Source organism: Peromyscus maniculatus, chromosome 4, assembly GCF_049852395.1.
Source record: "Peromyscus maniculatus bairdii isolate BWxNUB_F1_BW_parent chromosome 4, HU_Pman_BW_mat_3.1, whole genome shotgun sequence".
Classification (NCBI taxonomy): domain Eukaryota; kingdom Metazoa; phylum Chordata; class Mammalia; order Rodentia; family Cricetidae; genus Peromyscus; species Peromyscus maniculatus.
The window spans coordinates 98,207,884-98,221,562 of record NC_134855.1 but is presented as its reverse complement, the minus strand read 5'-3'; the positions used below and the strand labels follow the sequence as shown (position 1 = coordinate 98,221,562).

The 13,679-nt window shown below is 43.5% G+C and overlaps 1 protein-coding gene across 10 annotated transcripts in view; it reads left to right on the top strand.

The window, feature by feature from the left end:
* The window catches only part of Znf106 (zinc finger protein 106), a 62,933-nt gene that overhangs the window by 27,837 nt on the left and 21,417 nt on the right, over positions 1-13,679 (top strand). For 6 of the 10 annotated variants that reach the window (XM_076570435.1, XM_076570436.1, XM_076570433.1 and 3 more), the window contains 6 exons: positions 2,868-5,030; positions 5,988-6,615; positions 7,733-7,802; positions 10,066-10,220; positions 10,300-10,360; positions 12,022-12,357. In XM_076570435.1, coding sequence (XP_076426550.1) covers positions 2,868-5,030; positions 5,988-6,615; positions 7,733-7,802; positions 10,066-10,220; positions 10,300-10,360; positions 12,022-12,357 — 3,413 coding nt within the window. The remainder of the gene's footprint in view (positions 1-2,867; positions 5,031-5,987; positions 6,616-7,732; positions 7,803-10,065; positions 10,221-10,299; positions 10,361-12,021; positions 12,358-13,679) is intronic. The other 4 variants (XM_076570440.1, XM_076570439.1, XM_076570441.1 and 1 more) reach the window with 1 other exon arrangement.

Sequence of the window (13,679 nt, the reverse complement as noted above, 5' to 3'; positions counted from 1 at the left end):
TACTTCCTAAATTTATACCTGTGTTTATGTATTTGTGTTAGGCATTTATGGCCTTATTTAACTGATTTTATGGCCTTAAGCTTTGTTTGTTTGTTTGTTTGTTTGTTTGTTTGTTTTTAAATGAGCCAGGCAGTCATGTAACCATGGCTAGTCTCCAGCTTGTTCATAGCCAAAGATGATTCTGAACTTGTCTCTATCCCCTAAGGAGCTGCAATTACAGGTGTGTGCTACCACACCTAGCTTTGGCCTAAAGGCACGTACTTAATGAGGCGAAATATATGCCAGAACAATTCATGAAATGCAGTAGTTTCTAAAGTCCTAACTTATGATGAGAAAATTTCAAATTCTAAATTTTCAAGGATTCTTATTAGACCTACTCTCACCCTTTTTATGTTAGAGATTTAAATATAGGTAGGAAATATATACTTTTATCCTATATGTTAACTTTTTTTTTTAAGTCCTTGAAGAAGATTTTCTTAGTCTTAAAATGCCCATAGCAACATGATTGTGAACCCTTGGGTCGCTTAATTCTTCTGATGCCATTCCCAAGGCTACAGTACAGCTGTAGTCCGTGCTTCTGGTTCAGGAATAGTACATTCTTTTGGGGCAGGGGTTGTGTGTGTTTTTGTTGTTGGGGTTTTTTGTTTGTTTGTTTGTTTGTTTTTCTGAGACAGGGTTTCTCTGTGTAGTCCTCCCTGTCCTGGATCTCACTCTGTAGCCCAGGCTGGCCTCAAACTCACAGAGATCTGCCTGGCTCTGCCTCTCCAGGGCTAAGATTAAAGGCGTGGGCCACCACTGCCAGATAAAGGACACTAATTTCTAACAACTAACAACAAAACTATTACTAAAGCTTAGCTGTGTAAATGATTAAACATTAGCCGAGGCTAAAATTAGACACTGATATCACAGTTACTGTTCTTCTCTGCCCCTGGGGTGACATAGTTCTATAAAAGCGTACAGGCAAGTACTACCATGTCAGCCTAGATGAATTTTTAATTTTATCTTGTGAAAAAGGAACTGATTTTCATTCAGCATACTATAGGCATTAAAGGCCAGTTAAGGGCTATCAAAATAGCCAGACTGTGGTGGCACACACCTTAGATCCCAGCATTTGGAAGGCAGAGGCAGGCGGATCTGTGAGTTCGAGGACAGCCAGGGCTACACAGAGAAACCCTTTCTCAAAAAGCAAGCTAAAGAGCTGTGAAGATGGTTCTGTGTGTAGAGGAACTTACGGCCAAGCCTAACAACAACCCACATTGAATCCCCAACACCCACATGATAGAAGGCGAGAACTGACTCCCATGAATTGTTCTCTGATCTCCACACATGCACCGTACCATGCTCACACATAATCAATCAATCAGTGTTTTGTTTTTTTTATTATTTTTATTTTTTCAAAAGCCAATTAAGGTCAGTTTTTAAAATATAGGTCAGTGGTTCTTGTTTTAGTTTTTTGTTTGTTGAGGTGGGGTCTTACTATGTAAGCCTGGAGCTTACTACATAGACCAGGCTAGCCCCAGACTCACAGAGATCCACCCACTTCTGCCTCCCAATGCTTTGGATTAGAGGTGTGCATCACCATGCCCAGCCTAAGATTTTATTATTTTATATGTATAGGTGTATGCATGTCTAGACACCACTTGCATGCCTGGGAGCTATAGAGGTCAGAAGAGAATGTCAGATCCCCTGGCACCAGAGTTACAGATGGTAATGAACTGTCATGTGGGTGCTGGGGATTGAACCCCAGTTCCCCTGGAAGAGCCAGTTCTCTTAACTGCTGAGCCATCTCTCCAGCCCTAAGTCAAGTTCAGAGAAAGAAACTCAACTACAGCTGTTGTGATGTTTTTATTATATCAAGGCCTAAGTGGTTGGTATAAAATCGGCAGTCAGAGTTCAGGGTTTGCTCTTCCTTTTGTATTTGTATGACTCAGCCTCTCTAAACATGAGCCATTCCATTTAAAAAATAGTAAGTATATGCCTCTGGATTATCAAAGTTCATTGAGGTAATCCAAATAAAGTACTTAGCAGAAAAAAAGTGAATTTTAGCTCACTTCATTTCCTGGTGTTTGAGTACCTCTCACATGCTGGGGATGTTAGACTTGCCACGTGCAGTTTGTAGAGAAGAGTGGCGTTGCATGTTGCTGTGACACCGAAAGGGACTCCTTGTGTGGTGTGAGCAGCCTGGACCGCTGGAGGTTCTCTGTAACGTGCCTCCAGCTCTCCAGCTCTCTGCAGCTCCTTACGGGGAGTCTTATCTGGCCTGTGCTGTTTGACTCCTGCTTGTGACTTAATAAACTATTTCAGCTCGATCCTAAGCCTGTTCCAAACAGGAACTGTAGATAGATGTTTTCTTACACCACCACTAACAGCCATGATGGCTACTTAATAATGAAGGTATCCACGAAAAGTGTGATCTTACCACTTAAAGTAGGTTAAAAAGTAGATTTTTCAATAAGAACCTGCTCCTGGAGAAATCATGTTTGGTCACTGACTGAACATGGAATTAACTAACAATAATCCTCACCACAAAATATTACCGTTCTTATTTTGAAAAGAGCCGCATAATGTAAAAATGCTAAGAATAATAGAAACAAAATTCTAGAACATTAACCCCACCACCACCAAAAAACCCCAACAGAAGCAAGAGAAGGAGGATAGTGTAAATGTGTCCAATTTTTAATATTTCTAGGATGAAGGGGAATATGGTCTATTGGGTTACAGGTGTAAAAGCAACCACCAGAAAATGGGTCTCATTCTGTAATCTAAGAAGAAATGAGGAGAGGGAGAGTTTGGGTTTGTTATGCCTTTAAAAGAAGAATATGTAAGAATTTCATTAAATCCATAATGACAAACTGTTTTTCTTTCAGACAAGACGAGCCTTCCAGTAACAGCCAAGAAATAAACTCGGATGACAGGCAACCCCAGTGGAGACGGGAAGACCGAATCCCTTACCAAGACAGAGAGAGCTATAATCAGCCAGCAAGGCATCATCGTGGACCTCCCCAGTGGGACTGGAAATGGGAAAAGGATAGCTTTAATAATAGTAGGAAAAGTAGCTTTCCACACTCTTTGAGGAACAGTGGTGGGCCAAGAGGAAGTGCTGGGTGGCATAAAGGTGCTCCAAGAGGCTCTTCAAATTGGTTCCATAATCACAGTAATTCTGGAGGAGGTTGGCATTCGAACAGTGGAATGGTGGACTGGAATTATAACGGTGCAGGAAGGAATCCCAGCTGGCATCCTGAAGGAGCAGGTGGCTTTCCCAGCTGGCACGGGAGCAGCAGTCACGGAAACTGGAAATCCAGTGTACGTGGTACAAATAGTTGGAATTACAATGGCCCTGGAGACAAATTTCAACAAGGCAGAAACAGAAACTCTAACTACCAAATGGAAGACATGACCAAGATGTGGAGCAAGAAGTCTAATAAGCCAAGCAAGTACAACCAAGAGAGATACAAATGGCAGTGGCAGGACAGCGACAAAGCTGCTAAATACAGAAGCCCTTCCGAGGGGCTCGCGGGGGAGAAATTCCCTGCCGCGGAAGGCTTGCTTGAGTTCAACTTGGAGCAGCGAGAAAGTCAGACGACTAAACAAACAGACACAGCAGTCTCAAAAATGAACGGAAAGAGTGCCAACATGGCACGGGAAAAGTTCCGCCGCTGGGCACCTTACCCTGCCCAGAAGACTCCAGATTTACAGTCAGCCCTGAAGGAAGTCACTGGCAACACGTCAGAACCGATAGATAAGCCTCTCTTTAATTTTAGCTTAATAACTGCAGGAATGCAAGAACCGATTGATAAAACAAGTAATCCCCCAATGCTAAAAACACAAAAGGAAATACATCCTGGATCTCCCAATCACAAAGCCGTTCTTGATGTCACTGCTTTATATGAGGGGGTGAGAGCTTGCCCCATTACTGAACAGTCTGAGCCACATTGTAAGTCAAATAAGATTCCATTATTAAAATCCCCGCTCCTTCCAACTCCTAAATCAGGCCCTCATAAGCATAATTTAAAGAACCGCTCTAAAAACAATGAAACAAAATCTTTTTCTCCTGGAGATCGCTCACGTCTCTTGAGCAAATCCCCTTTAAAAGGTAGCCATGGTTCTTCCTGCACGTCCAAGTCACATGGTTTAGGTCCTCCTGTTTTAAAGGGGAATAAAACTGTGTCAGGCACTGAAAAAGACCCTCATGAGAAGTTAAATGACACATCACAGAAAACTCAGGAGGCGCCCCAGTGTTCCAAAGCACCCCGAAAGCCACTTGTTAGCAAGTCCAAACGGTCTGAGAGCCATGCAAAAGAAAGAAGGAGTGTAGATGAGTCAGCCGAAGACTCTGTGAACGTTGAGTTTCAGGCTCACTCAGCTGAAAACGATAGTGCAACATCTGATCCAGAAAAGCACGGTATCAAAAGTGGAGCTGTGGATTTGGCAACTACAGAGATTGTGTCCTGTAGCATGCTCACTGTGGATAAGGAACAAGGGAACCAGATCCTGGGAACATCTGGGAACCTTTCCACCTCCCCCCATAATTCCACAGTTCCCCAGAAGGAACCTGAGTTACAGGTGACAGCAGCAGCCGGGCCACACACTGGCTTACTGCTAGACTTGAAGACCTCCCTGGAGGATGCACAGGATAACAGCCTTGTTAAGTCTGATGGACCTTTTGAAACAGAAAGCTTCGAGGGTACTAGCTTGGATGCAGAGCTTCAAAAAGATATCAATAATCAGCCCCCAGGCACACTCCTTCCCGAACTAAGTAAACTTGGTTTTCCCGCCTCACTCCAGAGAGATCTGACCCGGCACATTAGTCTGAAGAGCAAAACTGGAACACATCTTCCAGAGCCAAATCTCAATAGTGCTCGACGTATTCGAAATATTAGTGGCCACCGAAAGAATGAAACAGAGAAGGAGTCTGGGCTTAAGCCAACCCTACGACAGATTCTAAATGCATCAAGGAGAAATGTCAACTGGGAACAGGTCATTCAACATGTAACCAAGAAAAAGCAAGAGCTGGGCAAAGGTTTACCCAGGTGTGTGCCTCCTTCAGTATCTGTCCTTGCTTTCTTTTAAAGGTTACCACCCCTTTGGAGCCATGATTAAAAGAGAGTTATTGTTCTGCTGAATTAAATGTTTGCCGAAAATATCAGTTGTAGATGTCTGCTTTAATTCAGTATCAAACAGTGACTGACCCTGTCTTACACATGGGATAGTCTTTCCTCACGATGCAGTTACAATGGGGCCCCGCCAGAGAAACTAACTATGGACCTAGGAAAATGCCAGCAGAAATCTGTCACTTTGGTTTAAATTGGCTAGAACTTGGTATCTTCCTTTGAATCTTAATGTTTGGAACCAGTGGTAAAATTTTTAACTGTGACTGCTCTTACTACCTGTCACTCAGCTCGTGATCCCTTTCTGTATGCACTCTGGGTATTGCAGTGAGGATCACAGAATGCTTTCTCTTAAGCTCTTTTGTCACATTTTAAGGTACTGTTCAGAGTGGTCAAGGGGTGTTCAATATATGTTTGCTACTTGAAAAATCATAGTTTTGCAGCAATATAAGTGTAACCCTCCAGGCCCCGGGTTTTTACTATTCTTGTTGATCTTTTTGTCTTGTTTTTCTTTCTTAGGCCTTTTGAATAGTGCATGATATGGTAAAGTAGGAAGCTTAGAGTCATGCTTAGTGGTTGTGAATGCTTGGTAAACTGGTTTCTTGGCTTTTAAAATGTTTATTATAGGAAAGGAGCTCTGTTTGAGGGGAGGGGGAACCTAGTTGGTATAGCTCACTTGTACTCTCGTAGCTGTGTGCAGTTCTGATTCCGTGCCCGTGCCCCTGAAGTCTTGCTTTGCTTTTCTGGAGCCCTGGTCAGAGGTGCACTCCTTGACAGCAGGAACTCTCCTCTGTAACCTGTGTGTAATGGGACCCGGCACATTACACGGTGCTCCACACCCAACCACATCTGATTGGTTCTTTTTCTTCCTTTTTAAAGGTTTGGCATAGAAATGGTACCTTTGGTTCAAAATGAACAAGAAGTCTTGGATTTAGATGAGGAACCTGATCTGTCCAGACTGGAAGGATTCCAGTGGGAAGGTGTTTCCATTTCCTCATCCTCTGGCTTGGCGAGAAAGCGAAGCCTTTCTGAAAGCAGCGTGATCATGGACAGGGCTCCTGTGTATAGCTTCTTTAGTGAGGAAGGTACCGGCAAAGAAAACGAACCCCAGCGTATTATTTCACCTAGTAACACATTGAGTGCTGCCCAGAGTCAAAAGGAGGCCATGTATCTTGAACAGGAAGTGGCGCCTCTGACTCCCTCTGTCAGAACAGGTGAAAGGGCTGGAAACATTCCTACCCAAAGGCGACATAGTGCACAGTTACCATCTGATCATGTAATACCTTTCACGCACTCGGCCAGAGACCTGCACAGCCAGGAGAGGTCTACACCACCGCTGGAGTGCCATGCCCAGGAGAGCAGTGGAGAAGGGAACTCACTCTCATCAAATGCGTCTTCAGTTCACGCGGTCTCCAGCTTAGCAGACGCAGCCACTGACAGTAGCTGTACCTCTGGTGCTGAGCAAAACGATGGTCACAGTGTTAGAAAGAAGCGAAGAGCCACCGGGGTAAGTCCGACTCACCACGCTGTGTGACAACTTGATGGCTGATAAGAGAGGCTCGACTGATTGTTACTGGGTGTCGGGTGTGGTTTCCTTTGCTCTGGAGTAGAAGTATAAGACTCTTAACTTTCATCCTTCTGGTTTCTCTTACCTGAGTAGCTCCACTAAACTAGATGTAATGTGATAGGAATGTACAGTACCAGGAAAATGTGAAGTCATCTCTAAAACTAGTCTGTCAGCAGTGGTTCACCTTACTAAGGATAGGTCACATCTTCAGATGTAATTTAATCTGTTTTTATAGAGGCACTTGGTACTGCTGCATTTGTAGGGCATGTGTGAATGTTGGATTCATGGTTAAGCTGAAGAGATTTGATAGTATTAGAGTGCATAGACATAAACGTGTGTGATGATGTTCAGTCTTTGTAATTGTCTTTTGCTTGAGGTTACCCAATCTGATCCCATAAGGCACTTTGCCGGTGTCTAACAGCTTGTGCTCCTCTCTCCCTGATGATGGTGGTTGATGGAGGTGGTGACAGCCCTGTCCCAAGGTCCCTTTCTGAAAAGAAAGCTCCTAGTTGTCATACTGTCTGTAATCTGGTACCCCCTCCCCTTCAAAGCTGAAGCGATGAACAGATTTAGATCTGCTTCAAGCCCTTGATCTGCTTCTCTAAGCCAGAGAAGATACTGTTAAGTGATTTTAAATATACTTAAAGCTTGAGATGTGCCCTTTTGAAAAGCCATTATCTTGAGGTTTGCCTTATGTGTGGTTTAGCTTTTGTTGGAAAGGTTTACTATGGAAATTTAGAGTGGAACTTAGGCCATGAGAAAATCAATTAAAATGTCATTGGCTCTGCCTGTCCCGTCTACGTGTCTTTTTGCCTAGATGGAAGGCTGAGCACATGGGCTTTTACTACATCTAATACCAGAAAATGCTTTGATCTTGGACTTTTTATTAGAAACATTAAGTCAGCTAATGGTTGAGTTGTGTACAAGGCCTCTGTTGTCCTCTCAGATGATAGCAATAGCAAAAGGTAACATATGACTAGCTTAAAACTCGTTCTTTTTGTTCCTCTCTTGCATAATGTCCTTTATATAGTCAATATTCAATTTTCTTTCTCTTCAGGATGGATCTTCCCCTGAACTACCAAGTCTTGAGAGAAAAAATAAAAGAAGGAAAATTAAAGGAAAGAAAGGTATGGCTACAGAATGCTATAGCAGAACATTATTGTTTTTATTTGTTTTTTTGGTTTTTTATTGTGTGTGTGTGTGTGTGTGTGTGTGTGTGTGTGTGTGTGTGTGTGTGTGTGTGTGTGTTTGTTTGTGTGTGTGTGTGTGTTTGAGGCAGGGTTTCTCTGTGTACCAGCTCTGGCTGTCCTGAAACTCACAGAGATTCACCTGCCTCTGCCTCCCAAGTGCTGAGGTTAAAGGTGTGTGCCACCACTGCCTGGACTATTGCTTTAATCTTTACAATGCTGGGGGTTAAACCCAGGGCTTCATACATGTTGGGCAGGTGCTCTACCTATCTCGACCACAAGAAATCGCCCTGATAACACTTGAGCCTTGTGTGGTTGAGCGTGACAGTTTCTAGTCATCAAACACTGAACACCCGCCTCATAGGACGTACTGTTTGTTTTGAGACAGGGTATTGCTATATAGTCCAGACTGGCCTCCAATGTGCAGATACCTTCTTGTCTCAGCCTTCCATGTGCTGGAGTTACAAGCTTGGAGCATCGTACCACAAGGCTTGCTGTGTTTTTTTTATTGAGAAAGGAACTGGGTTGTGACTCAGTGGGAAAGCACTTGCCTAGAAGGCATGAGGCCCCTGGTTCAGTCCTCTGCACTGATCTGTCTATAGATCTGTCTATAGATCCAGGATAGCCTGGGCTACAGTCTGCCTTATCCTTGCCAAGCTGGATTGCAAACTTCTGCCACCATACCTGGCCCATATATGGTTTTTCTTCCATTGTTGTCTTGTTTAAAAGCAGAGAAAAGTCTGATTTCTTGCTACATTAGTTGCTGCTAAAGAAATACATGATGCCATATAGACCTGAAAGCTAAGTTATGTCCTAGACCATATAGGCAGGAAATCTCACTGGGATTTTCCTGTTGGAATTAATTTCCTGTCATTTAATTAAAATGTTGTCCCTCTCACTTTTTCTTTCTTGGTTCTGAGGTTTCTTAACCTGTGATTCAGGCTAGCCTTGAACTCAGGGTAGTTCTGCCTCCGAGTCCAAGTGCTAGGATTGCAGCTGGAAGTCGCCTCACCTGGCTTCACTTCTTATCACTGAGACTCCTTGTTTGTTTTTCTAACATGAATTAAGGAGTTTAGAGCAGAAAGAGCAGGCTCTGATTTGGGTCTGTTTAGGTTTCTATTGGGTATCAAAACTAGATTTTCTTTGGAAAGCTTTAATAAAGAGAACTGTGACACAAGTCACAGAACAAAAAAAGTTCCTCAGCACATTGGGATTGCATCAAACTTAGAAAGCTTTGTACATCAAGAGAAACATCTGGGTGGCTGGGCGGTGGAGGTGCACGCCTTTAATCCCAGCACTCAGGAGGCAGAGGCAGGCCGATGTCTGTGAGTTCAAGGCTAGCCTGGTCTACAGAGTGAGATCCAGGACAGGCACCAAAACTACACAGAGAAACCCTGTCTCGAAAAAGAGAGCGAGAGACAGAGACACAGAGAGAAACATAGAAACATCTGGGATGAGTGTGGTGGCCAGATACCTAGAAAGTTCAAGGCCAACTCTGCTATGTAATGAGACCCTGTTTCCCTTAAAACAACAACAACAAACAATAATTAGGCTAATTGGGGTGATTCATGCCCTTAATCCCAGCCCTCCACAGAGACAGAGGCAAGTGGGTCTCTGAAAAGTTCTAGGTCAGCCGGGCGGTGGTGGTGTACGCCTTTAATCCCAGCACTCAGAGGCAGAGCCAGGTGAATCTCTGAGTTCGAGTCCAGCCTAATCTACAAAGTGAGAAAGTTCTAGGTCAACCAGAACCATATAGTCCCTGTCTCAAGAACCAAGCAAGAGTCTGACTAAAGGGAACTGTTTGAATCTGAGAAACAGACTAGAAAACATGGTTTCAGAAGAAGAGTACAAGTACTGTAAGCCTGAGGCTCAGTCTCGGCCAAAGCCCCAAGTGAGGAGCTCAATGCACAGTAGAAGGTAGGGAAACCCGACCAGAGCAGTCTGTGTTCCAGGGCAGAGATCTCCCTACAGGAAGTGGTGGAGGGCAGTGGTCTCAAAACCAGTAAGCAGGGGTGGGGAACTGTAGATCCCCGCTGGTTCTTATTTTGATATATTTAGCTTTGCTGTCATCAGGTCTGGCCACATAGTTTACAAGATACATGAGTCTCAATCACCTGTTGAGAGAAAAAGACAGGTTTGTACTTCAACCTTTGTGTTTCTATCTCTGAAGACTGTTATTAAACTTGCCCTTTTGTTTTGACAGAACGTTCTCAGGTTGACCAGCTACTGAATATTTCCTTAAGAGAGGAAGAGCTGAGCAAATCACTGCAGTGCATGGACAGCAACCTCCTGCAGGCACGGGCGGCACTGCAGACGGCCTATGTCGAAGTTCAGAGACTGCTCATGCTCAAGCAGCAGGTAACAGCTAAGAGTCCAGGAGCGCTGATGAGCTTGGGGCTTGGATTCTAGAATGCTTAGCCAACTCTTTTACTTTCAGATAACTATGGAGATGAGTGCACTGAGGACTCACAGAATACAGATTCTACAAGGATTACAAGGTAATTAGAGCATGTCTGATGAACCATTCCTTTTTGGTATTTGTCAGGGATAAAGCAGAGAAGCCATGGGAGTGTCACACTGTGTCCTGCATGTCTCTGTGGTTTCATCCAGAGATGTGTATATCTCAAAAGTATTTAACAGAGCTGGGCTGGGTGGCCAGGCTATGTTTTCTGCTGCTTAGGAGGCTGACACAGGGTTGCATCTCAAAATGAGAGTAGAAAGAATTGGTGACGTAGCTTAGCTGTTGAGTGCTGTGGAATAATCCTCTTGGACACTGTAAAGATTTGTCACTAGAATTGGCTAAATAAAATGCTGATTGGCCAGTAGCCAGGCAGGAAGTATAGACGAGGAGACCAAACTAAGAATGCTGGGAAGAGGAAGGATGGAGTCGCCAGCCAGACGCAGAGGAATCAAGATGAGAATGCTATACTGAGAAAAGGTACCAAACCACACGGCTCAACATAGATAGGAAGTATGGGTAATAATTTCAGTGTAAGAGCTAGTTAGCAATAAGCCTGAGCTACTGGCGGAGCATTTAAAAGTAATATAAGTCTCTGTGTGGTCATTTGGAAAGCGGCTGCCTGGTATTTGGGAGTTGCTGGTGGGACAGAAACCTCCACCTTCAGTTGAGTGCTTGCTTAGTCTGGGCAAGGCCCTAGATTCAGTTTATAATGTGGGGCTACAGTGATGGACAGAGGAAAAAGAACAGTGGAGACATGAGCTTTGGTTTGGGACCAGAAGGACTGAGTTCAAATTTTGACTTCTATTAGTAACCATATGACTTGGATAAGCCATTTAAAATTAGATTTTTTAATTTTCTTTGTTTAATTTTTATTGTTAATTTTTTGATAGGGTCTTACTCAGTAGCCCAGGCTGTCCCAGGACTTACATAGCCTAGGGTGATCTAGAACTAGCAATCTACTTTTTCAGACTATTGAATGTTAGGATTTCAGGTGTGAGCTGCCTTGTACTTTGAGCAATTTAAATGTTAAAGCCTGTTCTTTCTGTGCCCTTGATAGCTGTATAGACTATACATTTTGTTTGGACAAGTTAAGAAGGAGGATGCTAACACGTTATTAATTCAATTTTTGCTTAATTTTTTATTGTAGTTTTTTTCAGACAAAGTCTTTCAGTGTAGCCCTGGCTCTCTAGGGATCTTACTCTGTAGTCCAGATTGGCCTTGAACTCAGAGATCTGCCTGCCCCTGCCTCCTGTGTGCTGGAATTAAAGGCATGAGCCACCATGTCTGACTGATTTATGTTTTTGAGACAGGATCTCATGTAGCCCATGTGCCCTTAAACATAGAAGGTGGCTGAGGGTGCTGCTGGACTCCTCATTGTCTAGTCTCCACCTTCCAAGGCTGTGATTACAGGCATGCAACACCATGCCCAACTTAAAATTATTTCCTAATCTTTAAAAATACATATTGGAAGCCAGCTATGGTGACATGTACCTTTAAACCCAGCATTGGGGTGCTGAGACAGGGGGATCTGTGAGTTCAAGACCAGTCTGGTCTATATAGTGAGTTCCAAGATAGCCAGCACTATAGAATGAGACCTTGTTTCAGACAACACAAAACTAATAAAAATTGGCTAAGAAATAACTGACTTTCCAAGTGACATTCTTGCCTTTGTACGTGTGTCTGTGTTTCTTGTTGTAGAAACGTATGAACCTTCTGAGCAGCCAGACCAGGCTCCCTGTAGCCTCACCACAAGAGAACAAAGGAATAGCCGATCTCAGACCTCTGTTGAGACCACACTGCTGCCTACTCCCTTTTCCCTAGGGTTTCTGGAGCCACCTCCTTGCCATGTGTCTCCACCATCCACTGGAACCCCTCTCCAAATAACCGCATCTACTTTCCAAGCCCATGGTACTGTCCCTGATTCATCAGTTCAGATTAAACAAGAGCCCATGTCTCCTGACCAAGAGGGGAATGTGAGTGCTGTGCCACAAGGCTCTGCTTCCAATGTGTCCAAGGAATTACTGCAGACTAATAGTAAGTAAGCTTTTCTCTTGAGTTCAGGGTGTTCTGAAGGACAGTTATAAAGCCCATTAAAACAAAATCACACATGGTGCTGCATGCTGTTAATCCAGCACCTGGGAGGTGGACACAGGTGGATCTCTGAGTTAGAGATCAGCCTGATCTACAGAGCAAGTTCCAGGTCTCAAAAATAAAGTAGTTGTTTTAGTTAGTTGTTTTTTTTTTTGTTGTTGTTGTTTGTTTGTTTTTGTTTTTTTCCAGAGCTGAGGACTGAACCCAGTGCCTTGTGCTTGCTAGGCAAGCGCTCTACTCCGACCCCAGTTTTTGCTTTTGTTTTTGTTTTTTTTATTGACAGATAATTCATATAGGAAGGTTGTTTTCAAATACTTCAGAAAACACGGGGTCAGGGAGATGGCCCAGTGGGTAAAGGTGATTGTCACCAAGACTGGTGACCTGAGTTTAATCCCTAGAATCCACTTGGAAAGAAGAGAACCTGGACCCCCACATACACACCTGTGCTAATACACACACATAAAAATAAATGTAAAATCTTAAGAAACTAATAAAATATTTCAAAGAATGTAATTTAAGTTTCATTGTTTCCTGCCTTTCTCAGAGCTTAATGAATTTATATCACATTGACATTTCCAAAAGGTTTCATTTGCTTTTTAATACTTGGGTTAAGATTGGTCAGCCTGTTTATCAGTAAGGTGTGTACTCTGAATTTCTCAGCACTTAACTGCCTGTATTATCTCAGATGTAAGCCAGGACACACAAACCTGAGAGGCAAGTGGACATGTTGGCCACAGCATTCTGGTGTTTACAGGTATTAACAGGAACTTGTGTGGGTTGAGAAGTAGCCAGGGCTTTAACACTTGCCTGGTTTAACATTTGAAAATAACTTCTTAGCTGTTTTCATTACTACAAATCCTGTCATATTAAAAACTCAGTCAAAAAACAGACTGTCCAAATGAAACAGCTCAGGAGACATGAGCTAGCCAAGCGAGCCTGCAACTCAATCTGATGCCTGGAACCCACGTAAAAAGAGGCATGCAGTCACACAAATCTGTAATCCCAGCACTCCTTGGTGTGGGTGGTCAAGACGAGAGAATTGCTTGGAAGCTTGCAGGCCAGCTAGCCTGGAGCATGAAGCACAGCGGCAGAAAACAAGAGAGCCTGCCTCAATACAGTAGAAGGCAAGAACTGACAGTCAGGACTTGTCCTCTGACCTGCACGCTTACGCCATGGTATGTACACACACATACGCACACCCTGACAAAAGTTAAGATGGGCATTGTGTGATTCCTTACACCAAAGCAGTTTGAAACATTCCTTCA